General features: G+C 36.5%; 1 protein-coding gene across 2 annotated transcripts in view; it reads left to right on the top strand.

Moving 5' to 3' along the window:
* The window catches only part of ARHGAP42 (Rho GTPase activating protein 42), a 148,940-nt gene that overhangs the window by 98,549 nt on the left and 22,518 nt on the right, over nucleotides 1-27,873 (top strand). Inside the window, exons 5-15 of one of the 2 annotated variants that reach the window (XM_051780179.1) lie at nucleotides 278-379; nucleotides 4,578-4,688; nucleotides 10,884-10,988; nucleotides 14,494-14,623; nucleotides 18,388-18,488; nucleotides 20,816-20,925; nucleotides 21,716-21,794; nucleotides 22,647-22,686; nucleotides 24,686-24,748; nucleotides 26,339-26,413; nucleotides 27,098-27,182. In XM_051780179.1, the coding sequence (XP_051636139.1) occupies nucleotides 278-379; nucleotides 4,578-4,688; nucleotides 10,884-10,988; nucleotides 14,494-14,623; nucleotides 18,388-18,488; nucleotides 20,816-20,925; nucleotides 21,716-21,794; nucleotides 22,647-22,686; nucleotides 24,686-24,748; nucleotides 26,339-26,413; nucleotides 27,098-27,182 (1,001 nt within the window). The remainder of the gene's footprint in view (nucleotides 1-277; nucleotides 380-4,577; nucleotides 4,689-10,883; nucleotides 10,989-14,493; nucleotides 14,624-18,387; nucleotides 18,489-20,815; nucleotides 20,926-21,715; nucleotides 21,795-22,646; nucleotides 22,687-24,685; nucleotides 24,749-26,338; nucleotides 26,414-27,097; nucleotides 27,183-27,873) is intronic. The other variant, XM_051780180.1, reaches the window with a different exon arrangement.

Raw genomic sequence — 27,873 nt, 5'->3', positions numbered from 1 at the left:
ACCACCTACATAAAACCTCATGTATATTTACTATGGGAAACCATGTGAGTCTGTTGTATGAGTTGATTATTTACGGGAAAAATCCTACCTAATATTGCTTTTGATAATTGAAGCAGTACTCCTAGTGTCTTCAGGTCCAATTAAGAATTAAACTCTAAAAATATTGGAATCAACAAAAATGGTTTTATAACCAGCCATATTTTGGCACCTGTTATTTCTTTTAAGTGAGCTGTAATATTTAGTCAAGTACTTTACTTGGCAATGTTTTGTTTTTCAGGATGGGAAGAAGAAGTTTGACAAGGAAAGTGAGAAATATTATTCCATCTTAGAGAAGCACTTAAATTTATCAGCAAAGAAGAAAGAATCTCATTTGCAAGATGTAAGCACTGAACGCACTGTTACCCAGTTTCACATTTGCATAGAAATCGTGATAACAAACTGGTTCTCTTCAAGACATGCTGTAGTTTGTTAATGTGAAATTGTGGTGATTTCTTGTAGTCATGCTTGTTATGATTACAATTTATACAACACAAATATTTGTTAAATATTTTAACAAAGCAATATTCTACCTGTGCAACTTTGTGTATTTCAAGTACAGCTAGTGTTTATTGGTTACAATGGAATTATATTACTATAATAAAAGTGTGAGTTTGATAAGCTAAATGTGGAATATTTGAAAGTCAGTTTATTAATTGTTGAGGGGTTTTTGCTATTTAATGTATTAATCAATGAAATTGCACTTCTCTTTCACATAAAATTTAAGCTGGAAGACTGAACTGACATCACTTTAATGATACTCTTTTCTTCTTCTTTTTTCCTCTTTTTCATTCTGAGATTGCAGCATCATGCCCTGAAATTGTATCCACAACTTCAGCTTTGAAGAACCTGTATGGCTAATTCTTTTCTGTTAAAAACACAAACCATGAAGACTTCTAGTTTAACAGGAGGATTCCAGGGCTTTTCAGTATGCTGGTAGAAATAATTGTGATTTGTCTTTGAAGCAAATTATAGTAAACCCAGCAATATGGTATCAATGATATTTTGGGATTTATGCCAAAAATAGTTAAAAATTATTTTGATGGGATAACTCTTGTCATGATGGCTCTTAAATCATGGGGATTAGTTTGCAGATGGAATTTTCACCAGAGATGTGACCATCACTCAGTCACAAGTCGTAGATTTTTTTCATGCTTACCAGTAATATTAGAATTCAAATTAAATAAGGCTTAGCAATTCAAAATTTGTAATAATGTTTATATACCTGAATTGCTGTAGTCAGTCTATATCAGACATCAGTTATGTAGGGTTGGTTAATTATTCAATTTGTATGTCAGAGCTTTCACTTTTTCTACATATCTTGTGTATTGATAAAAAAGCAGTTCTGTTAGAGGCTAAGCTCCAGATGAAAAAAAAAATTTCTTATCAAAATGTGGAAAAATGAACTTAAACACCAAATTGCTCTAGAATAGAAATAAAATAAAACAAATAAAATATTTTACTCTTGAGACATGAGAATAATTGCAGTCTGAAAGTAGCAACTGAAGTGAAAAGTAACAACTGTGAATTTAATAAACTGTGGTAGAATAACAGTGGATTTGACTCAAGTATATAAACTAATGAAAAACCAGAATAATATTTTCCACTGTGTCCTTAAGTGACATATCTGGATTTAAAGTCTTGTAACTGAGGCTGAGGTTTTCTGCTTTCCCAGATGCCTCCCTTGTAAAGAATCAAGGGCCTTTCTGTCTTCCCCAGTTTTCTGCAGCTGAAGATGTGCTGAATCAGCAACATAGACCTGCCATAAGCAGAAGGTACAATAGCAAATCGGTACCAAAAATTTTAATTAGGGAGACTTTTGGCCTATATCTGTATTGTAAATAAAAGGAGGCCAAGCACTAATTCCTGGCCTGAAATCCAAGTGATAAGTACTGACTCATATCCAGAGTGGTTTGGGTGAGTCCCATTTATGGCACGGATGTTTAGAATGGAGTCTGTTGGTTCTGCCCACAGCAGAACCAGGGCATGAGCAAAGAACCAAGTGGTTCTGGCAGCTGGGACTTTGATGTTCAGTTCAGGTGATGGGAAGTCCATGCCTCAAGCCAATATCATGCATTTAGTGAGATAGGAATACTATTTTTTGACTGCTACACTTACACAGAAAAAATGCTTCTTTTAAAACTTGCTATTTCCTTGGATTTATGAGGTTTCTTGATACCTGCTCACATTATGTGGGTTAAGGAGTACTGGGATGAGCAAGGAGGAGTAGAAAATGGGCAGAATTGAATGATGTGAGAAAGTTAATAAACTTCTGATTTTATTTGTCTGAAATCTGTTCCAGAATCAGTCCCTAAGCTTATGTGATGTTCTGGTATACATTGTAGTGATAGCCTACATCAATGAAAATATTACTCACTATAACTAGATATACACATAGAGACTCAAAATCATATACATCAAATGTCTTCATTTTATACATGAAGCTTGAAGTCATAGGAAAATGTGAAAATCCTTTCACCTTTTGAAACTTTAAAATCACTTTCAAAGTGATTCTTACAAATCTGAATCCTTTGATGTTCACACAAATTCATAAGCTTCTACAGAATGTATATTGGTCCTGTGCAGGGCTAAGAGTTAGACACGATGATCCTTGTGGGTCCCTTCCAACTCAGCATATTCTGTGATTCTGTGATATTTGTGAAATTCTGATATAGTCCCTCTTCACTGGTGGTGATTATGGCCTTAATTTAGGAACCTATCCATATTTGCGATGTACTTGGTTAGTGTAAGTATCATTACAACTACAACCTGCTTAAATGCTATTCAGAATAGAGATGGATTTAATTAGGTGTTTAAATACCTTTTCTGAGCCAAAGCCTGAAAGAGATAATTTCTAAAACTAGATTTTATTATTTACTTACAATTAAATGTGAGAGCTGAGGTCTGTCTCACGTGCTTATTGATGCCGCTTTTATGAGCAAGGAATTCTTGGATCATGTCCCAAAGTGGTGGCAACTGCTTTAGTTCAGCTATGTAGCACTGACTTTGTGATACATTTTTTTATGAAATAAAATTATTAACAGAGTATCAGAGAAAACAGTAGCCAAACACACCACATGAATGGCAAATCGCGGAGTTAATTTTGAGATAGAGTGGTTCATTATTAGCATTTTGAGTGTTTGATTTCTGCTTCATAATATTAGTTTGTGTACTTAATTTACTGATTTTTTGTTTGTTTGTTTGCTATAGGCATCGGAAGGAAATGCTGGTGCTGAATCACTTGAAATATAACATTGAGGCCCATGTGTTGAAGTAGTGTTAGAGCACTGGACTAGGGAGGTGGATCAATATTAAGAGTCTGTGTAGCCAAATCACAGTAGTAGGATGTCCTTGACTAAACAAGCAATCTTAATTATATATGGTGCTATTGATGACCAACTCCTGCCTGAAGGAAAACACTGACTTTTTGCTTTTATACTGTTAAAAATACTAAACGTCTTTTATGATGTGTTTGCTGGTTTGTTTTCAAGGGAAGGCAACATCAAGCTTTTCCAATTTCCACACATTATTTGTTATTTTTAATGCAAGAATTGAACTAGAGAATATACAGAAGTATCCTTCTGTATTTTAACAGGCATACATCAAAAGTAAGTGAAGTGGTCTTACTCGCATTGTCAATCCGTGAAAAAATTTTGACCAAAGACCATAAACCTAATGCAGCCCAAAAGGGATTTGCTTGAGAAAATAATTTTTTTTGAAGAAGGATAATCTGCATCTCCTTTTAGCATTATCTACATGCTACGCTGCTTGTCTGTTACTTCCCTCTCCTGTGGCTTGTTTAAATTGAGGAAAAAAGCCTATTACTCTTTATCAGCTGATAAGAGTTAATTCTTTAGCTGTTTAGGCAGAAGACACTGTTCTGGTACTGGATCACCATGGTGGGTGGTATTAGTCAGGCACTTCTGACAAGTATTGCCTTGTAGTTCTGTCACTTGAAAATTAAAACTGGAAAAATATTTTATTTATGAGGTTAAGGACTTAAATATGTTTACATTCCAAGAGCATGTGATTCATCCTATAAAATAACTAGTTGCAAGATGTCAATGCTAAAGACAGCCTATTTAAGAAAGGAAAATGTTCTTGAGAAGGTATTTGAAGCTAAGAAATAGATACAATTTCAGTGCATGTGATACTTAAACATTTCGATAGAAATAATTATCTTTTTGTCTCTCTTTGATTCCTACGCTACTCACTTTTATTTCTTTTTCTAAACTTGCATACACCAAGTACCTGCTGCCACCTTTCTTCCCCTCCAGGCTTTCCTAAAAACTAGAATATGAAAGTGAAAAAAGGAAGAACAAACTGGAAAAAAAGAGGGGAAAAGGCATGAGGCTAAAATGTGTAATGTTAGCTTCTTAAACTTGCACTGAGCTATTTTAAGGAGGTATTCCAATTTTCAGGAAGAAAACTGAACCCCATGAAACTTGTAAAGTAATTTTATGGAAAATCTGTTTGGTAAAGACATAGTCTTTCATCATGAGACTAAATTAATATTGTCTGTATTTCATTTTGTCTTTTAGGCAGATACACAGATTGACAGAGAACATCAGAACTTTTATGAAGCATCATTAGAATATGTTTTTAAAATTCAAGAAGTACAAGAGAAAAAGAAATTTGAATTCGTAGAACCTGTAAGTTTTGTTTTATTTTCTTTAGAATGGACACATTTAAAGCTAAAAATTTAATTTAAATTATTGATTTTTTTTGCTCCCTTTTAAAGTTCTGAATGCAGGTTGTTCGTACGTAGACATTAAGATCTCGACTTGGGCACTTTCCATGTTTATTAAAGGATTACATAAGAGTTTCATATCTACTGTGAAGTGAAATGTCTGATGACTTGAAGTGTGTATAACATTTTAATGGGACAACATGTAATGTTGTGTCTGTGCAACACATAATGGATGTTAACTAATACTGTGATTTAATGGCTTAAATTTTAAGCCATTTTTTTAATTTAAATATTTCATGTATGTAGTGTACACGTACGTTCTTCTGATTTACATATGAAATAAAGTGAAAAACAACTTTTCTGTAGGATAGGTTGGTTTATTTTTTGTTGGTGGAGCCCTTTGTCTTTAGTGTACTTTGCACATAAAGGAAAGCATGTGTTGACACTCCATTAAAGAGTAAGATAAAGTTGTGTTTCAAAGTCCATATTTAGGTCTGGGATTTTCTTCTGGACTGTGTTTCTGCCCCCCCTCATCTCCCAGCTATCTTCTCGGTCAGTCAGTACCAAAAGCAGTATGATGTGTATGATGTGCTAGCATATTTCTGTGGCATATTAGTAGTATTACTGTTCATGTCATACAGGACTAGCTTGCCAGTTGCTTCATTTAGTTAGTACCTGTAGCCCTTGACAGAGAACTTCCAGTGTCATCTGTCCCTTCCCATTAAGCCTACTGAGCATAGCAGAATGTCAGTCATGATAGAGGAACATGACAAATATAACTTTTTCTCCCTCTTCACACCATCTTCCAGCCTCCTTGTAACTACTGAAGCAACACTCTTGACTGTGAAAAAAGTTGAATTATATCTCTAACACCCACTGTCACCAAGAAGAGCTTCTCAGATGCCTTCTTTCCATGAGATGAGAATGTATTGTGTAGTGAATGTTTGACATTGATGCAAACTAATGAACCTGGATTCAGCAAGCAGTACTTAACAGAAATCCTATCTTTATGGCGTACAGCTGCCAAATCTTAGGGACTAAAACTTTGCTCGGATTCCTAAATAAGAACATTTTTCTACCTGTCACAGATTAATCCAGAGTGTCTCTCTCTGTCTCCTTCTGCAAAACTCTCACATCCTGGAAAAATCTAGCAATCTTGACCTGGCTCTGACCCTAGTATAGAAGACTTTATGCTCCTTTAATGTAATAGAAACTTTCAGTATTGAAAAGACTTTTACACTGGAAAATATTGTGCAATTGCACAGAGTTAAAATAGGTAAAATTTACTTTTAAGTGGATCAGTTTCTATGCTGTCTCAGACCAGTAGGCATTTCAGCCCAGTATGCTGTTTGTTGCATACAGCTCATTACTTGTTTTTCCAGAGGAAGATGTGGGAAATACTCTGGAAGGTATGGGGAATAATAGCCCTTGCAGGCAGTGTCTTCTGACTCTGCGTATGAATTTATTTATAATCAAGCTGAATATAAACGGAGCTTAAATTATAACATCAGTTATAAAATTTTGAACCTTCAAAATTCTTAATTTTATGTTTCTAGTTTATTACATACAAAATGCTGGAATAAAACCATTTACTAAAACCCATAAGGCAAAGTATGCCAAGTAAATTATAATACAAATCAGCAATACCATGAGGAAAAAAAAAAACAACAAAACAACAATGAACAAAAACCCAAACCAAAACAAAACCAAACAAAAAACCCTCCACAAAGACTTCAAAATAGGCTTTCTAAAATGTGCTCTATGGATATTCAGATGGTGGACGATGCCTGGTGATGTGTGTCTATATAGACATTCCTCCTTAGGAGCTCTGATGGTTGTGGGGCATTCTAGTGCATGTGCTAGCCATGTCTCTGATTTATCAGCGCAGTGTCACATCTCTGTATAATTCTTGGTCTGATGTGTTGCTGATAGGCTCTTTGAAGGAGTGTTTAACAAAATAAATCTGTTAGTGCAGTGAAGGAGGAAACTGTGATGCCCATATGAAAGAAGGATAAGTTCATGGCCTGGGAATAGAACTTGAAAAGCAAACGATCTGCTGGACCTCCTTTCAAGACCTTCAGGTTTTCTGTGCCAGAGGATAGGGATGATCTGGGAACCAGAGCGGGAGCAATAACCTGGCAAAAATTGCCAGGTGGGTTACAGCTAGGACAGTAGAAGTTGGTAAGAGTGGAGTATGTTCTTTCTTGAAGGAGAATAGGGAAAGATTTTAAGGTACATGCTAATGACTCGGACACAGAATAGAGGATTATAATATTTTGGGTAGACTTATGCAGCTGCTTCCAGGGCCCTGGGTTTCTCTGTTGTTCTCTGCATCTTGATTGAAGGGGCTGCTAATGTGTATTAGTGTGAGTAACTGACATATTCCTATTTGTGATCCTCCTAGATTTTAATCGTTTCCCAGAAAAAAAAAACAACTCAGGTTTTCACAGAGATCATGAATTTGAACTTTTTCTGAAGGTCAAATTAACGTTAAAATTTACTTTACATCAAGTTAAACAAAAAAGCAAAGTAAGTGACACTAATCTGTCTTGCTAGCTTTTCCTTTGTGAGCCCAAAGAAGCTAGTCCAAACCAATACCACTTTCTGAGGATGTTATGCTTGTTAAAAAAATGCAAACACCTTCCTAGAGCTCTGCTTTGTCCTTTGGTGATGCCAGGACTTCCTTCTACTGTAGAAATCAGGGCATAGAGTTCATAAGCAGTAAACTATCTGAAATGTATGGGGTGGTCCAAAAAAGAATAGCAAACCGAAAAACCCTGCCTGTAATTGTATGCGTTTCCATGAGACTTCACAGTGGACATTAAACTTGATTTCCTCTTTCTTGAATTTTCTGTGTTATTAACTACATTCACTTTAATCTGAAGAGTAAGCACTATCTGCTTATAAATAAAATGAAAACAGGGAGACAGGGACTTCTGGCTGATGTGCTGCAAGCCAAAGGTTAAATTCCTCCCCTACCCGAAACCTAAGTACAGTCTTCTTCCTGTGAGAATGAAATGACCAGGCAGTCTTGAGGTCACCAGCTCTACATAAAAATAAATAAAGTCTTAGAAGTAGTTGGATTTAGTTTCAGGTTCTGTGTTGAAATCCTCGTGGCTCTGAGGTGGTGAGTAGCTTTGTATTATGGAGTTCAGACCGCACTCTTTATTGATGTGACTGATTAGATACTCAGAATGAGGTAACTATAAGGCACTTGTTAAAATGAAAAATTGCGATATGAAAGCATCCGGCATTGTTTGTGATGTTTGATGAAACAAATTACCTTTTTATGTATGAAGAGCACCTCAAAATACATTCTGAAAATCTTCTTTGAAAGGAAAAGCACTGATTTTCTATTCTTGTTTTTAGTATTTTTTTCTATTCTATTTAATATTAATTGCTTTAAAATTATGAGCCTGCCTTCAGCAGCACTAACACCAGGAAAAAGAAAACCCCACTATAAGCATAAGCCTACAGCAAAAGTCCTTGGCTTTTAGATCTCTTCTGTGCAGAGCTTTGGCTGTACCTGTCAATCAAAGTGATTATGGCATTGCCTCAATGGCATAGGCCCATGGGTACTGGGCATTTTCTGATCCTTGTTTTTCCACTGCTAGTGACACATATTTTGAGAAAAATATCATCCTCAGTGTCACATTGTTGAAGCACAGAACTTGAATAAGCTGATATAAGACTTGCATAATATTTTTCTTTTATTCCTATTTTTCTAAGTGCTCAGAGAGTATTTGACCAAGAGGACCTCAAGGCCAGATCCTCTGCAATGCACAACTGCCAAAATACCTGAGAAGTGTTTTAACCAAAATGAATTCAGATTTTTCTCAGGGTTTGTTTTTTTTTTCTTTGCTGCTGTATTTTTGCTTTCTGATAAATTCAGCTTTGCTGCCATCTTGTGTTTTGTATGGTGGAAAATGGTTTTCTTCAAGTATTGAAGATGAAATTTAAACAGTTTATAGTACATTCTCCTGAAATGCTCTGTAAACTGGTCTTTATAATTCAGGCATAAGGTGACACACTGAAACTTTCTCCCACTAGTTTTTTTATTGTAATTTTGGTGTGCTCTAACGTTGTGATGTGGCTGCAGTTTTGCTAAGCACTCATGCTACTCCTGCAGTACCTCTTTAGCTGAAAGGGGTGGGTTTAGCATCAAACTTGTACTTACAGGTTGTGTTAATCCTTTAGACTGAACCAAGCCAGAGCAAGCACAGGAGTAGTTATGCTGCTGCATCTGAAGGAGTTGTATTTGGGGACACTGATAAGTAACTGGATGTAGACTGTGAGTGCAGGCTTCACATAACTGGAGCCAGAGCAGAGCCTTAGTTATAATTTACTTATTTTATGCTCTATTCATAAAAAAGCAAGATTAATTTTCTTTCTTTTCTATTATGGAATTCTTTCTAGAATTATAGAAATTTACAATTATAGTCTAAAGTTATACAAAATTATAGAACTCTTTCTATGTATTTATGCAATTGGAGCTTCTTAAGATAAACTGTTGTATTTGGACCTTCCTCAGAACCACCTGAATTGGTGGTCAACCAATATTGGTTAACCAATAAGAGACTTTCAAGGTCAGGTCCTTAGCTGAGATAATGATTTCAGGTGGACAGACAATTTACACAAGCTGTGGAGCATTCCACTTGACTGTGTTGCCTTCATTTGTTTGTTTGGTAGTGGAATACAGTTCAGGAATTCATACCCACTGCAGAGGCCCCCACAAAAACTTACTTTGATGTCCAAGGATCTTCTCAGTTCTGCAAGCTCTATGACCAGTTTACTGGGCAGCTGTTGGCCCACACCATCTCTGCCTGAGGCCAGGGTTTCAGCTGATCCTGCAACACCAAGAGCAAAGTCCTTCTCCCAGCCTTATCCTCATGTTTTCATTTGTGCCAGCACTGATGGTCTGTTAACCTTGAACTGCTTTAACTTACTAATGCAGCAAAACAGCAGGCAGATAAGCATGTCCTCAGCAGTCTTTTAGAGAGTAACAGGAGAAAGGAGGCAGAACAATTTAAGGACACTTCTCCAAGTAGGGCTGAGAGTAAATGTAAAGAAAATATAAACACAGTAAAAACTACATTTTTAAGCTGTTCCACTTGCAGTAATCTATGGTACTGGTAACACAAAGCAAAGTGCATTAAATATGAACAATGGCATTTTTGTTGCCTAAGTCTAGACTACTTCAATAGTCAATGGAGAGAGAGAAATGTTTCCATTGGATCATTCATCCCATCCTGAGGGAGAAGTCTGGAAAAGGAAAAAGAATTATACTCCTGAATACCTGTGGTTCTTTACTGATTTAGGAGGCAGCCTAGACATCCAGTTACTTAGCCTAAACGATTAGCTTTTCAGTAGTGTAATATACTAAGAAAAATCTTTCCTCTTGTTAGGGCTTATGTTATTGTACATACAAATTAATTTATCTTTTTTGTTGTTTTATTAACTTTTTTTTTAAATCTAAATTACCTATACAAAGAGAACAGTCCCTGATAAGAAATTAAATGCTTGTTATTTACAGCAATGTTAAAACGCTTTAAAAATTTAAAGCAGAGTAAGTTAGAAGGCTTTCAAAACTAAGAGATGACAGGACTGCATTAGTTCAAGAGCTAAAATCTAGATGCTCCTTTTACTACTTGAACACTGTTTTAAAGCAAACTTTAAAAAGACTTTTCAACTGGGTATATACAGACTTCAGTGGTTCTGTTGGAGTCATTCACAGACATACCAGATAGAGTTTGCATTTTGTTCAGAGCAGGAGGAAAGAGTCTGGATTTCTTGTGTTGTACTAAGCTACCCAAAACATAGTTTCAAAAGTCTCATTTGTGGAAAATAAGTCATAGCCCAAGCAATTACTATGAAGAAAGTGCAAAAATATTTTGAAAAAAAAAAATCTTGAACTCTGAAAGTTTGAACTTGGAAAATGAATACTAGCAAAGACTCCAGCTGAAATACTGGATAAAATTACTATGACAGTGAATTAAATTGTTATGTAAATTATGATGAAAAAGCTGTTTAACACTTCTTTCTGTTTCTTAAGTTCTGACCGTGGATTCGTTCTCAGTAAAGCTTTGCTTTTGTGCATAAAGTATAGAGTGTTCCAGGAGTTTAAAATGTATAATGCTTCTCAATTTTACCTTTTCAGCTCTTGGCCTTTCTTCAAGGATTATTTACATTTTACCATGAAGGATATGAATTGGCTCAGGAGTTTGCACCATACAAGCAGCAACTGCAGTTCAATTTGCAGAACGTAAGGGTGATTTGTATTTATCCCATTTAATTTGCTAATTTAATTTCAGAATATTAGACTCGTAGCACTTTATTGAAACTCTAAATCTTGCAATGTTTTAGTAAGCTGAAATCAAATTAATATAAAAATAGGTAAAAGTTATTTTTATAAGGTTAAAGTAAGTAAGATTCCTGACAGCAAATAACTTCGGAAAAATTAATCTTCAGATAGTTAATTTGTGATTTCCAGATCAAAGTTTTGTGAGGAAGGTCAAGAAAAACAGGACAGCAGATAGTTTAAACTTGTATAAGTGCTTTCTTGAGAGTGATGCCTGTCTTCTGGAGTAAGTGAAAGTACCAAAAATGCTCCAGCTGGTATAGAATGATACAGTTTGTCTGGCTGTTTGCTAGCTTCCCACTGTATATAAAGCATACTTGGGAAACCCTTCTCTGGCTGCTCCCTGGGCCATAAAAGACCTGGTGGGACATTCTTCTATGAGCAGCTCTCACAAATGTTAAGTTTCACATGTAGAAAAAATCTCTTTTTTTGTGTACAGAGTTACTCTCAACTGAGCAGATAGATCTTTTGCTGTAGATTGGTCTGGATTTGGTAGTCTGAACCATACAAGATCCTATTTTAGGCACAAACTATACCCAAAAATTTCATACCTATTAGAGATAACTAAAATGCATTTAATCAACATACTTTTCCACTCATTATAACTTCTGTATACAAGTGAAATTCAGCATATTCATATTGGGCCAGCCCTGTATTTTTCATGCCAAGTAACATCAAAGTCCAGAACAAAATTTTAAAAAGAAGTTAAATCCATTTTATTCTTTCAAGAAAAGACACACCTGACAGAAATTTTTGTAGCTCCACTAGAGGCAAAGAAGCTACAACCATGTAGAATACCTGACATCAGCATTAGTGGATAGTGCCTTGGCCACTGAACTTAGGGAATATGAAACATCTGGAAGTACAAGAACATCTTAACTGTGCTCAACTGCTGTTCCCTGTGGGTTACTGAAAAATAAAATACTGACATTTCCCCTGTAGCACCTTGTTATTAGAGGGGCCTATGTTGGCTCAAAGTTGGAAAATGACTGTTAATGTAGATCTGCATTCTTAGGAGTACTGCACTCTTCGGATATTGCTGCACTTAAACACATTCAGCAGAAGACCTCCACAACACCCTTCCCTTTTATGTCTTGTTGTTCATACATAGGTATAGATTCCATTTTAAAAACTGCTTGAGGAAATAAGGCTAAACTTCCTAGATGATTAACCTTTTCCTTTTGAATCAAAATGCAAATATTCTCTGACTGTAGAGCATCTCAGCCCCTTGTCCTTTCAAATTATGTGTTTTCTACTTTGTTTGCTACTAAGACTCTTTCAAATAAAGGCACAAGAGGTCAGTGTTGTTGCACAGCAGTTTCACTGAAAGGGTGAAAAATGCACTTCAGAAATTTATTTATTTTAATATGGCAAGTTCTGAGAGGGGCATGAGTCCATAGCACAGACCAAAACTGACATTGTAAGTCATAATATGTTGGTATCTTCTATGCACATATCTATAGAAGCAGAATTGTTAGAGGATTTTTTTCTATGTCAGTGTTAATTAAGAAATAGTTAAATTTAATGTTTTCTGAATATTATATTAATGCAACTTGCTATTGTAAATAGACTACAGAGATAAAGGGAGATATAAAGTTAGGCAGAATTATCAATGTATTATGATTATTTTTGTTCATTGTATTTATACATTAGAAAAAATATACACATGAAGAAACAGTGTGATCAGTACATCATTAACTCCTGTTAGACAGAAGTATGAATTCTGCCTCCAGATCGAGATCCACAGCTTCCTTTAGCCAGCTGAGCTCTCTTCTGACTTGCCATTAATAGCATCACCCAACCTCAGACTGAAGTGAAACAATTTATATAGGGAAAGACAAACTGCAGACAGGGAAAATTGTGTTCAGCCTGTTTGTTATAGCTGCCAAAAGTACTCCTCACCACTGCATTGCGTGTTCAGGTCTTGGAGAACAGTTGACCTGAACTGCTGTTTCTGTCCTACTGGTTAGAGCAGGAGTGGTAACAGCCACAGGAGTAGGAGAGTAGTAGCAGACCAACAGCCCTTAACAGGTCACCATGTTCTAACGTGACCTGTTGTCACTTTAACTGTTTCAGCTGGCCAGTGGTGTACTTTATATGTCCATTTGGCCTTGTTCTCTATAATTTGGTTCAGAGACCTGGCTGCTTAAAAGTAATTAAGGACTTAATAGACAGACATAAGCTTTCAACATGGGAACATTCCTTCAATGACATGTCTCTCTTGAAGGTCTCAAATCTGAAAAGTTCAGAGTAGAATTTTACTTCCTCTCTAATAATAATGTTTGTCTTCAAAAAGGAGATTAAACATGTATTATTATACTATAACACAACTAACTGCATGAATGGCCCGTGAAAAGTGGAAAGTATAAAGTCCTGAGCGTATCTTTCTGACTAGTCAGGATTAGAGTCCATATATGATTTTGTAGAAACATTACTGAAATCTTTATTTTTTTCTATGACCTGTAGGAACAGGGTGTTCAATATCTTATATATTAAGAACAACCTATCAAACCTCTGGCACCTCACAATAATTGTCCATGCTAGGTGCATGGAGGGAAACCCTAACCTCACTGAATTCACATGCATATAGATATTAGGAAGTATGGAAAACACATCTTAGTGCTGTAATTGTTTGCTTTGCAAGATGCCAGGTTATATACGTGATATTTGGGATAGAAACAGTACTTCCATGCTTTTGGTACAGTTCTGCTACTTGTGAACTGTTTCTTACATACCATATTTTTGTTATACTAAACTGTGATGTTTGCATAGTCCTATCAAAAAACATTCATGACAGTGCCAATAACCTGACTGTTCTGAGCATCAGCACTTGTGGTATTGCTACGGATATAGATACACAGTACATTTGTCACTTCCACGTGTGGAGAAGTCACAGCTGTCTGGATACATTAGCCTGGCTTTAACCCAGATTAGTGTTTTCTGCACTGTACTTCAGGTGGTTCAGTGGGTCTTATTACTTCAGGTTTCAGAATAAGCTGTCAGCAGCTTCTAGTTTAGCCAGGCTTCTGTCTGAGAATCCTAGAGTATACAGAGAGAAAGCCTGCATCTGTCTGCAAAATACTGTGTAAGCATACTGAAAGATATGAAATGGCTCCTGTCTGAGGTTAGTGACCTGCAGAAAGAGTAATGGTGCTATTCTCAGCTACATTTCCTTTACACTTGTGTACTTAAGTTGAATTCTTCATTAGTATGTTATTCCTAGGCTTCTAGAAGTGAAGAGTGTTATTCTTTATTGCCTTTTTTTTTTTCCTTTTATGTCTCAGGCAAATGTTTCTGTTGGTCTCTGATACAGTCTATTTGGCATTATTAATAATTACTTCTTCATTGTTGTTTCAGTACTTGTATGAGATAATGTGGGGTTTTGTTTGTTTCCTTTTCCGGGTATTAGACTCGGAATAACTTTGAAAGCACTAGGCAGGAAGTGGAGAGACTCATGCAAAGAATGAAATCAGCCAACCAGGATTACAGACCACCAAGTCAATGGACAATGGAAGGCTATCTCTATGTGCAGGAGAAACGTGAGTACAACAGATGTATCTTTTGATTTGATTTGAAAGGCGAGAATGAGGATGTGGTTTAGTTAGCAGGATAAATCAACAGCTCTGTGTTTGAATGGCTGCAGGCTTCTGCTCTAGTTACTTTCCTAATGATTGAAAAGTTTAAAAGAAAAATAAGGGTTTGATTTTTCAAAAAGCACTTAGAGTAGCTACAGTCAGATGGAATGGTAATCAAAACACTTGTAAGCAACTCAGCTCCTGCTCTCTGGATCCTTGTGGGAAGGTCCTTGCTGTTGTTTGCCCCAGTGGCTCACTGGTAGCAAGTTCTGCTCTGGCTGGCTGCCCTGTGCCTTGCTGCAAGCTCCCGGAACTCTGCTTTGGCTCCCTCCTGTCACCTGGACTTTCTCTGCATGAACAGGGCCTGTAGTTGAGCCATCAGGAGCATCTTGTGCCAGGGATCTCCACTGACCCAACCATCTTAAGACTAAATGAGCATACACTTAATGGGAATCAATGATGTAAGAGAAAAGTCATACAAATAAAGTCTTATATTAGTTAACCTCATCCTCTTTTACCCTCGGTAGCACTGAAAGTTTTAAGAAGACCCTCTATATTTTAATTGAGTAATAACCATAAAAGAAACCTGTGTTAAGTGGACCAAAGCCTTGCTAATGGGGGAAGGTGAAAAGCAGTGAAGCACTGGGCACATGCTGTGCTTCATTAAATAGTGAGAGGCCAACTTGACATCCTCTTATTGAAAAGATGTTGGTTCATTAGTTTATTCTGGAATAACAGTGAGAGGATCTGCAATCACTGTGCAGTGGGGAAGGTACTAGTTGTATAATTCCTTGTCATGCAAGTTTATGTTCCTACAACTGTCATCCTATAGGTTCTTGTCAAATTGTGGGTCACTGGGTTAAATGTTTGCTATTTTTGAAAGTAAATTCTATATATATTTATTACTGATATGCACCATGGTAATTTTTGAAAAAAATGGTACTGACTACAATCAAAAATTGCTTTGAGAGTGCTCAGCCTTCTTATATACACTAAAAGAGAGTATGAATTGCCATCAGAGAAAAAATTGATTCAGAATAATTACAGATTTTGTTGTACTAAGTGGAAATAAAACATAAGAGCAGAACAAGTAACTTCTGCGGGTGCATAACCAGTTGACTTTTTGAAGCATGATGTTGCTTTCCTCCAAAACACAGGCAATGGGAGAGCTTTCTTGAAGTCAGCATAGCAGTCCATGTAAATTCCCACATCTACATTTCTGAATTGCCAGACATCCAGCTTACATGATTGATGCAGTCTGTCATATGACCATCACCTTTGTGGCTACATTTAGAAGGCAAAGCCACTGTATCTATAGTAAAACTACTAGATTTGTTTTCAACACCTTCCATTTTTATTTAACTCTTTACATTAAAAAAAAAAAAACAAACCCCTTAAAATACATTTTTTAAAGTTAGAGCTCTTTCATTTTGTCCTGGTTCTGGCCAGGACAGGGTTAGTTTTTCAGTTATCCATGAGAGGCATGGATAGGACCTGGAGGTTATAGTATACTAACTTATGTCATTTTCCAGGGACATGGGAAGGGGTCCCTTTTGGGTCACGTAGCGTGGCAGAGGGAGCAGTCAGGTATTGTCTGGTGTTTCCACGTGGTGAGCACTCACACAGAAATTGGTTGCCTCTTGGCCACTGTGTTATTAATACTGTTGCTATTACTGTTTGTTTTCTTATTTCATTGCTGTTTCTAGCAAATTGTTCTTATCTCAACCCGTGATCTTTACCTTTCATTCCTGCAATTCTCCTCTCCATCCCACTGCAGGGGAGTTAGGGGGAAGGACGGGGAGTGAGCAAGCAGCGCATTGGTTTGGAGTATTTTAGTGGGAATGCTAAATTGGGGAATACCATTCCTAAATCATGACACATGACACACTGAAAAAATCAATGTCGTGTTTTTCCTATGACTAACTCTCATTGAAATGAATTGGAAAATCACATGTGGGTTGAAAGTCTCATCTAGTCCTTTATTATTCAGAATTTACACAAAAGTTACAATACTGCATTTTATATACATATGTGTATTTTTCTCTGCTTTGACACCTCCATTTGTTATAGCTTTGCAGAAGGGTGCCATATTATAATGCTAGGCTCTGAAGCATAATGCTGTCCAAGAGGAAAGAAGTGCTCTTCCTTCTCGCTACCTTTTCATGTAGCCAGTGTGTTTGGTCTCTGGAGCTGAGTACCCGGAAACTGTGTCAATGCTAGTAAAATAAATGGAACTGTTCCCTGCCACTGAGAAAATCTTGCACAAAATATCTGACCCTCTGCGCTAAATTTCCTATTCTTAAAAATCAAAAAGATTTTTCCAAGTTACCTGTGCTACCTAGTCACGGTAAATGCTGCCATCACTGTTTATTAACCAGTGCAGGTATAGCCATAATGTTCCAGCCCAAGGGGGAGCAGTCAGCACACTGCAAAAACCTGAATTATCCTGTCCTCTGAAGTGCATCACCCCTCCAGATGTATCTGTAAGAATCTGGGAGCTTGTGTTTTCCCTCTGCTGCATTAAACTTTTTTTCTCAGAAAAATGTGGGAGGTCTTAGCTGTATTTCTAGGATGTGGAGAGAGTTCTCCAAATGGTGGGAGGATTTACTCCATGGCCTCACAGTGAAGGACACATTATAAATGCCTGTATCTAAGCTGCATTAGCATGGACCAAGTTTAAAATACCATTGAGCTTAAGATCAAGAGGGTTTTGTGTTTAGATTCACAGCAGTGCCTGAACAAAGCTCTAGGTAATCCAGGAGTGAAAATATCTTCCGCATCAGAGATCCTATGCTTTGCAGTAGGATTAAGAAGTAGTGTGATGTGATCTCTCCAGGATCAGGCACACGTCCACCTGGGGATTGTTGTAGATTTCACTTATGGCCATCGAAGAGTGTTGAATCCCTAAGTACAGTGTACTTTGGTATTGTGAGCATGTGCAACTCTCCGTTTGTGGACGTGGTCGTTATGCACCACTGTTACAGCCACCTCTTCCCCAGCAAGACCCCCTCCAAGGCATAAAAGGCCAGTGTTTCTTGCTGGAGGTGCCACCTCCGCCACCCTCATCCCACTTTATCCCCTTATCTCTAAACCAATGTTGTTTTAGACTGCACGGTTGCTTTGCTTTCTTTCATATAATGAAATCTCCTGTCAGTGTTCAACTATGTAAGATTAAATTTACCTCTGAGCCAATGCCATTTTACCCTTAAGGTAACAGGTAGAAGAATAATCTTTCTATGATAGTACCACAAGTATTTGTTACCTTTGACAGGAATTCTGAAAATAAGGGAAAATGCACTCCGATTTTATGAGTTCATCCAATTTTCTGCATTTAATAACAGACTTCAAGGTTTCCTTCAGAGAAAGTGTGTAATACTGAGTCGTGTTTCACTTAGGTTGGTAAAATCTTCAACTGTATTTCCTAGGCAGAAAAATCCTCCTGTTCTGTTCTTACCCGTTTCCTGCCTGTTTACCCTAATAAAATGCAGTTACCTATCCAGTTGCCAAAGAAAATAAGTCTGCTGGAACTTTGTTGGGCAACCTTATTAAGCTGCAGTGTTTGAAAATTATACCTGAACAACATGTTCAGATTAAAAAATTAAGAGAGTCTTAGATTTTGTAGGCTACATGTGGATGCTGCTATGTTTTATTTTTCTCTGCTAACTGCAACTAAAATAGCGATAAAATGCTAAAACAAATACTTTTAATACTATCTCTGTTTACTCTAGGACCTCTTGGATTTACATGGGTAAAACATTACTGCACTTATGACAAAGGAACAAAAACTTTTACGATGAGTATAGCTGAAGCCAAATCTGGTGGAAAAGTGGTGAGTTGCACATACATGATACATACATGAACTATATATTCCATCTTTTACATTAAGCATTTAAGAGCTATTAAAGAAAAAAATGTGAACCCAGCATAAGGCTGTTTTCATAGATGAAGCAGTGCATGTCTTATACCGCATGGATAAATATTTAAGTAATATTTCTTTTAAAACATATATAAGCCTCATATTAACTAACTTCTCTAATGTGGTCATTGCAAATGTGTAAGAAATCAATCGCATTTGCACAGATTCATAGAATGGGTGAATTTTGGGAGGGGACTCTGGAGACCTCTAGTTTAAACTCAATGCAGCGTCAACCAGTACAGGCTAGTGAGGTCTGTGTCCAGTCAGGTTTTAGATATCTCCAAGGATGCAGCCCTCTGTGACCAACCTATTTCAGTGTTTGACTGCCATAAAAAAGCTTTTTCTTTAATTCAAATGGAATTAATTGTATTTCTGTTTGCGCCCATTGCCTTCTACCCTTTCACTGGGCACCACTGAGGAGAATCTTACTCAGTCTTCTTTACTCCTTCCCATCACGTATTTGTAGATAAATCACTGATATGATCCCTCTTCTCCAGGCTGAACAATCCCAGTTCTCTCAGCTTCTCCTCATGTGACAGATCACAGAATTATCAGGGTTGGAAAAAACTTTCAACATCATCTATTCCAACCATCAACCCAGTACCACCATAATCACCCCTAAACCACATCCCCAAGTGCCACATCCAGACTCTTCTTGTACACTTCCAGAGGTGGTGATTCCACCACCTCCCTGGGCAACTTTTTCAATTTATTCCAATGCCTAACCACTCTGAAAAAATTTTTCCTAATAGCTGATCTTAACCTCCCTTGACGCGACTTCAGGCCTTCTCTCACATACTTTCATTTGAGACATGGCAAAAGATACTCCACCACACTAGAGCCTCCTTTCAGGTAGTTGTGCTCCAAGTCCTTAGTCCTTGGTAGCCCTTAGCTGAACTTGCTCTAGTACCTCGCTGTCCCCCTTGTACCTGGGACCTGAGCGCTGGACACAGCATTCCACGTATGCCTCACCAGTCCTGAATGGTGAGTGAGGATCACCTTCCACTTGCAGGCAGTGCTTTGCCTGGTGCAGTCCCGGAGGCTGGTGACCTTCTTTTGCAGCAAGGTCACATTGCTGGCTCATGGTTAATTTGTTGCCCATGAGAACCTGATAGTCCTTTTCTACCAAGCTGCTTTCCACTCTGTCAGCTTCTGCCTGTCATGGTGCCTGGGCTTATGACTATTTATACTTAACATTGCTGGCCCCAGTACTGACCTCTTGGGCGTAGCATTGGTCACTGTCTGCGGCTAGACTTCTGCTGTGAGCTCAGCAGGTCAGAGAGTTTTCCGTCCACCTTACCACCTAGCCTGTGCTCCACCTGTACTTGTCTATGAGGATATAGTAGGATGTACTGTCAAAAGCCTGGCTAAAGTTGAGATAAACAATATTCATTATTCTTCCATCATAGATTGAGCCATCCATCATATTGTAGAGGGCTATCAAGTTGATCCTGCATGATTTTCCTTCATTAAATTCATGCTGACTACTTCCAGTAACCTTTGTTCCCTGAATATGTTTGGAAATGCTCTCCATGATTATTCACTTCATCACTTTCTCAGGGATAAAGGTGATGCAGACTGGCCCATAGTTCCCCATAAGATGAGAGGAAATGGTCTCTAATTGCATCAGGGGAGATTTAGATTGGATATTACAGATGATTTCTTCACCAAAAGGGTTGTCAAGCATTGGAACAGGCTGCTCAGGGAAGTGGTTGAGTCACCAACCCTGGAGGTATTTAAAAGACATGTAGATGGTTTAGTCATGGCCTTTTCAGACCTAAATGATTCTACTATTCTGTATCCTTCTCCTCGCTCTTCTTGAAGACAGGAGTGACATTTGCTTCCTCCCATTACTCAGAATCCCCAACTGTGTCAGCCTTGCCAACATTATAGAGAGGTCTCATGATCATGGTAGCCAGAATTAGGAGTTAGTCAGCTTTATTCTTCATAAATCTTTTTATCTGCATGTGAGAGTTGGCAGAATTATATGATTTTATAAGTTTTGAATTTAGGGAATTTTATGAAATGTAATGATTAAATAACAAATATGTGACAGAAAGCTATTAACTGCTGTCTTACTTTATATACAGAAAAAATATTGTATATTTTATATGTTCCTAAATAATTTCAGTCCCTGTCTTAAGACATATTTTGACTGTTCATACAGTTAAGTTTAGGATGTGAAGCCAAGTTATATAAGCATACTGCATCTACTTATTTCATTTTGTTTTGTTTTGTAGAATGGTCTTGTCACAAGCTCACCAGAAATGTTCAAGCTAAAATCTTGCATCAGGAGAAAGACAGATTCAATTGACAAACGATTCTGTTTCGATATTGAAGTATATGAGAGGTTTGAATTGTTTTCATTGTGTTAACAATTTGAAAATAATCGTAACCAATATATAATAATTACTCCTGTAAAAGAAACAGATATGTTTGTATGCAGAAACAATGTGTTTGTATGCAGACAAACTAGGCTTTCAAGACTTAATACTTCTTTGTTCAAACACGGTTTTCTAACAAAATTTGTCACATTGCGTATGTGTTGTCTTTACTACATTATATTTGCATGCAGATACAAGACAGGTTCTTACAGAACCTGTAGGAAAACTATCCTCTTTTATAAACAGATCATACATATTTTTATAAATACCTATTAATAAGCATATTCTGCTCAAAGGTCTATTTCATTCAGAAATGTACGGTAGCACATTGTTTTTCTTTCTTGGAAATTACATCTATAACATTTTTTCTACTTATTCTTGGGTATTATTATTGCATCAGATAGATGAAAACAGCTTTCCTATATTTAAACTATATGTATACAGTAGTTTGTAGAAGTATTTTTCCAAGCTCAGGGATAAAGAGAAATATTGAATTAATTTTTTTGTTAAAATATGATAAATAGACTGACTTTTGTAGCTGTTCTCTTAAAAAATGTTTTATGACTGTTGCCAAACTTTTAGAAAACAGACCCGTTTTATATCTACCTCAAAATTATTCTGTTATGTCAGAAACTGTCAACTTTCTCTGACTGCTGTGTCTTTTATGTATTCACATGTCAATATGCATTTGAATTCTAACTTTGGAAACTGTTTGAGAAAAGTAGTAATTTCATTGACTGTGTGTGTTTTTGACAGACCTGGAATCATCACACTGCAAGCTTTTTCAGAATCCAACCGAAAACTTTGGCTCGAAGCTATGGATGGAAAGGAACCAGTAAGGATATTTTTTAATTTTCTTTTCATTTTACGGTTTTATGGCACACATATTAAAGAAGAAGCTAGTATAAACTTCAGATACTCTGTTGCAATACCAGCAAATACAGTTCTTTTCTTTGTGAGACACCACTGCAAGCACATAGTGAAAATAGGTACAAAGTAGAAAAGGAGAACTATTAATTTAAGCCTACAGTTATATATCATTATTTTATGTTAGGATATTCTAAATAATAATAGTTTAAGTAGTAGACTAGCATAGTAATAGGATTCATGGTGCAGGTAAATTATGTGATGTGGTAGTTATTACAGTAGTAAAGATCAACCATCTTTTGGGCAATGTCGTGGGGTAAACAATTATCATCTCAAAAGGCACTGCAGAGCCCAGAAAAATGTGTTGAAAGCTACTGAGAGACAGGCTTGTCTGAGTTTTCTTCCCACTATTTGTCTACCCTTAAAGTAGTCACTGAATGAGGGTGATGTCAGACCTGTATCTGATAGGAAAAAAAAGGTTGACCAGTTTTATGAGATAGATGAGTGTTTTTACATGCTTCTTGCTTGACTGAACCACTACAGAAATTGGATTGCTAGTAGTATTGAAATTTAACCCGCTTGGACTCTGTAAATCTTACTTCTAATGCATTAGTTGCCTATAGTAGCATGGGCTGTTAACCCGGGTGTGTACTGGAGTGGTAAACATCAAGAGATGGTGAAAGGCAGAGTTGGCATTTCCCTAGCAGCAAGCTAATACACAGCATGCTACAACTACTAACAAACCTGGTAATAAAGAATTTAAAGTACAATTATTGTCCTGTTGCATTGTTGTTGTTCGGTTGTTTGTTTTTTTTAACAGATCTACACACTGCCAGCCATTATTAGCAAGAAGGAAGAAAGTAAGCTTTTTTTTTGTTGAGTTACCAAATACTGCTAGATTTCTGTCATGTTCCAGTTTCTTGATATATGTGTGGGAGAGAGATACTAATTATTTTATGTTTTATTTCTATTGCTGTGAAGTAATTTTGTTGGATTAAGTGATTTGGTTACACAAAAGCACATCCTAAACTATGTAAACTATGAGACAGCCTTCAACTTTTGTATTGCTGGAAAAAAAATTGAGTGTCTCCAAAGCTACAATATATTTAATAAATCTTTTAAGTTTCTGTCGGTAGTCTGTAAATCTAAATGTAAATACATACCACTGTGCTGAGATAATATCTTATATAGAGTCATAGAATCATTTATGTTGAAAAAGGCCTTTAAGATCATCAAATCCAGCCATTAAACCAGCACTGCCAAGTCCAGCGCAAAATCATGTCCTTAAGTGCCTCATCTACATCCCTTTAGGGATGGTGACTCAGCCACTTCCCTGGCCAGCCTCTTCCAATACTTGGCAACCCTTTTTGTGAAGAAATTTTCCCTCGTATCCAATCTAAACCTTCCCTGGCACAACTTCAGGCCATTTGCTCTTGTCCTGTCACTTGTTACTTGAGAGAAGAGACCAACCCTCACTTCACACAACCTCCTTTCAGGTAGTTGTAGAGAGTGGTAAGGTTCCCCCTGAGTCTCCTTTTCCCCAGAATAAAGAGCCCCAGCTACCTCAGCTGCTCCTCATCAGACTTGTTCTCTGGACCATTCACCAGCTCCATTGCCCTTCCCTGGACACACTCCAGCACCTCAATGTCTTTCTTGTAGTGAGGGGCCCAAAACTGAACACAGGATCTGAGGTGTGGCCTTACCACTGCCAAGTATGGGAGACGATCACTGCCCTGGTCCTGATGACCACACTATTGCTGACACAGGCCAGGATGCCATTGGCCTTCTTTCCACCTGGGCACACTGCTGGCTCCTGTTCAACCACTACTGACCAACATCTGCAGGTCCTTTTCTGCCAAGCAGCTTCCAGCCACACTTCCCTAAGCCTGTAGCACTGCCTGGGGTTGTCGTGACCCAAGTGCAGGACCTGGCACTTGGCCTCGTGGCACCTCACACAATTGATCTTGGCCCATCACATCTTTTTAGTTTTAGGTGTATATGCACTTATTAGATACACTGAGTAACAGGATGAGTGTATTTAAAGATACTATGAGATTTGTGTGCATAATTGTATTAACATTATATTGATACGTCTGTTATTAACATCATATTATATTAACTCAAATATGTAAAAATAATTTAAATATATATGTGGGTGTATGTATCTCAGAGAGAGATTTGTCACATTAGGACATATGTCTTAATAGGAGGTGTATTTGAGACTGAAAATCTGATATTTAAGCAAATGCACCTGGTTTTTCTTAATGGTGAAAAATATACTATTTATGATTTTCTTTATTTAAGTAGTTATTTAGACAGTTTATTTTTTTTCTTTATTTAACTAGTTAGAGCAGTGGGTGTTGAAGATAGAAAATGAATGAGAAATACATTCACTTGAAATAAGCCCACTAATTAAAGTAAATAACAAGGATCGTTTTCCTATGTTACCATTTTATGAGTGGTTATGTGCATGTGTAAAGAGCAAGGAATCTTGTTGCATTAAATCCAATGAATATATTCTGTTCATAATGTAAATCCTGAACTCTTAAAAGCATTTTGCTCAGCAGAGCGGAGTACAGTAATTTCCTTTTAAAGCCACAAGCTTTCAGGTGTATGTTTAGAGGAGCTACTGATTTCTGAGAAAGACAGTAGAATATTAAGCTTCTAAAGACGCACTAGTGACTAGAAAGTTGGATTTGAATGCTAAGGATTTATCTACAGAAATACTATTACAGAATGAGTATCATAACCTTGTGGATAAATGTGTATCAGCCCTTGACTAATATGTGAATGTAGCTAAACAGGGAGATTTTGTGTATTGATGTTAGGAAGTAATTACCATTTTTTCTTTTTTTATAGTGTTCTTAAATGAAGCAGGTTTCAACTTTGTGAGGAAATGTATTCATGCTGTAGAAACAAGAGGTGTGTATTCAATCACAAATTATGTATTAGATTATTATGATTTCTTTTTCTGAAATATTACTTTGATTAATTCTACATGTTTTACAGCTGTGCTTTGGAATATGTCCATCATTTGGGTTGGAATTTCCACATTTTATCTGTGTGATTTACACTTCCAGTTTACAACTCAAAATTGTTGCCACAAGTTCCAACAACAGTTCTTAACATACCATTTAAGTGGGTTTTTTAAACATTTTCTGTAATTCCTTGTTGATTAGGCAGCTTTATACACATTTGCTCACAACCTTAGTCTTTAATGTGTGTGCACTGAATTGTGTTTTCTTGTGATAAAAACTGTAGGGAGTCTCAGCTCCCAACTTTGGTTTCAGGCATGAAACCTGAAGACTGAAAAGGGACATCAGTACTCTCTGCTGGTAAATCTGGTTTTTTTCAGAGCATAACTCCTATAATTTTGCACACGATTTGTTATTTTGTTTTTAAATGTTTACAACTCATTTTTGGTAGTGATAATATACAATAAGGAAGTAATAATCACTCTGCTAATGAGGTGATATTTTACAACTCACAATAAGTTTTAAATTACCCCTTCCAAATGGAGAGGTGTGGCTATATCATCTCCCATAAAATAACCTTTTTTTGAACTTTCAGTGTGTAGATCTCTTAGTAATCCAAATGTGGTCTCTGTGCAGTCTTGAACTCAACATGAATTCAGCTTCTCAGTCAATAGTGTTATGTAGCTTTTAAATCACTGCTGACTCAGAGCTTGCATTTTTTTCTGGGGGAATGAGGTGTAAAAAGAATGTTTTAAAACCAAACACCTAGGTTATCTAAGTGAGGTCAGATTTTAGAATGTTGTTTTCAAAGGAAAATTAGATAATTTTTAGATGGTAAGGCTTGAAGTGAGGAGAATGGAAGACATTTAAATCCTGCTGATTTTAAAAGGCAGTTAAAAACAATAAAATTATCATAATTTAAATATTTAGATTACTGTGTTGCAAATGTCACTCTTGAAACATTTTTTTATTATTATCTGTGCTATTAAGAAAAAGCATAGCAATTTTAACTTACAGGTAACGTATAAATTTTCAACTGATGTGTTGCAACAGTATACAGTATATATTTTTATTTTCAGATTACAGTATGTACAATCATTTCTCTTATAAATGTCAATCAGATCTTAACTGGAAGGGATGGTGGTTTAAGCAAACATAGATGCTCAGTAATTCCATTGACTTCTAGGTGATACAAACTTGTTGATGTGTAATATGTTTTCAGACTGCTTTTGGGTCTTATTTTTCACTTTTCCTAGCCATTACCTTGTTGTTTGCTAATATGTGTCATTTCCATGCAGAAGGGTTCTGTTAATGTAAAATTATGCTTAGTGTATAATGTGGTGTGGATTCAGTGGAATGCATTTGTTATTATCCCAGAAGAGAATTCAGTACTCAACAACACAGTACTCAAGAATGTAATGGTACAGTTTTCCATAAACGCATTTAGATATTCTGAAAACATACACCAAGGATACATCAGTGTATATTGAAACAACCATATTTTCATTATTTTCATTTACTTGTTTTCCCAACATAGGTATTACAATCCTGGGATTGTACAGAATAGGTGGTGTAAATTCCAAGGTGCAGAAGCTGATGAACACCGTATTTTGTAAGTATCTGAAGTGAACCTTTGTCAGTGTGCAGTGTGTGCACTGTGGTCCTTTTGCCTTAAGTGCTGTGCTCAGAAGAGTGTGTCATGATATTTACAATTTTGTATGCGCTCTTACTGCCACTAAATTAATTTGCAGTCTTAAAATGAGAGCTTCATCTCTAACTAGTTTCTTGTGAACAGTATTATTCACTTCTGCATTTTATACATGAGCAAATAACAAATAAAAATGCATTTCTTCTTTTATCTTTAAAGTTCTATTTGTTCATATATATTTGGCATGTTTCAGAAGTTCTCCAAAGCTTAGGTCCATAATACATCACGACTTAGCTTAATAGACAGTTTTTCCAGTCTTTCACTTTTCTTGCTAATTTGGCACTCCTATGCCTCTGTTTGCATGTCTAAGGCAAACACATTAGTAACTCTATGTGCACTTGGGCTTACCTTTCACTTTGACACAGTGCATAAAGCTAATACTTGCAGTTACTAAGTATGGCTGCTAAATTTATTTTTATTAATACTTTGCCAGAGATTAAAAGATTCAAACTGATCAGATTGGTAATTAGTCTGGCTAATAAGTAATTGCTAGAGCTAAATGGCTAATTTAGTAGCTTCTGTTTTGCTGCTTTTCTAGTTATTGCGTTAGTCAATCTATAACACAATCATAATTCAAATTTCTACCAGCCCCTAAATCTCCTCCTGATATGGATATTGATATGGAACTTTGGGACAATAAGACAATAACAAGCGGACTAAAAAACTACCTCAGGTAAGTATGATCCTACACAGTCTCAGTATTCCTTTTCTGGCCCATTAGTCTTTTGCTTATTATTATCATATTACATTTCTTGTACCCATTAGCATGGTGATAATTGAGTATATTATTATCCTGCCTAATATCTCCGTGATTTTGTGTAATAATACACACTTTCTACCTTATTAAGATAGTTCTGGCTTATATAGCCCTAAATTTGACAGAATTTATTCATTGCATGTTTTTATTTAAATTTTTTTATGTTAACCACAAAGCACGTTGTGCTCAGTCTTTTGTTTCTGAATCCCGCAAGATTTCATGACATCATTGTTGGAACAGAATAAAAATCCCAGCAAAACACAAGTTTTTATCTTATGCTGTTGTTCATAAACAAAATATCCCTCCAACACTTTCATTTTTGCTGATAAGAAACAGAATATTCAGAAATTATGGTACTTCTGAGATAACTCTTTCAGTTCTCAATATATAATGTTAAAAAAACCATAATGAAAAGTATCCAATCTAAATGGTGGGTGTTCTATGCCTTCTAAAAATCTAGACTTCCTAAACCAATCACCTAACAAAAGTCAGCATCAGAAATCTCTATTAACTGTGGAAAATATGCCTAGGATTTATAGTGGAGTACTCATGTACATTTCATTGAGAAGAGTGCTTTTGGTTGAAGAAACTTAGTATGCATCTTCAG

This window comes from Manacus candei, unplaced genomic scaffold (assembly GCF_025592945.1).
Source record: "Manacus candei isolate 608988 ecotype Guabito, Panama unplaced genomic scaffold, ASM2559294v1 h1tg000014l, whole genome shotgun sequence".
NCBI classification, from domain to species: domain Eukaryota; kingdom Metazoa; phylum Chordata; class Aves; order Passeriformes; family Pipridae; genus Manacus; species Manacus candei.
Note: the sequence above shows the minus strand (reverse complement) of the source record. Positions and strands in the feature narration are given on the sequence as shown.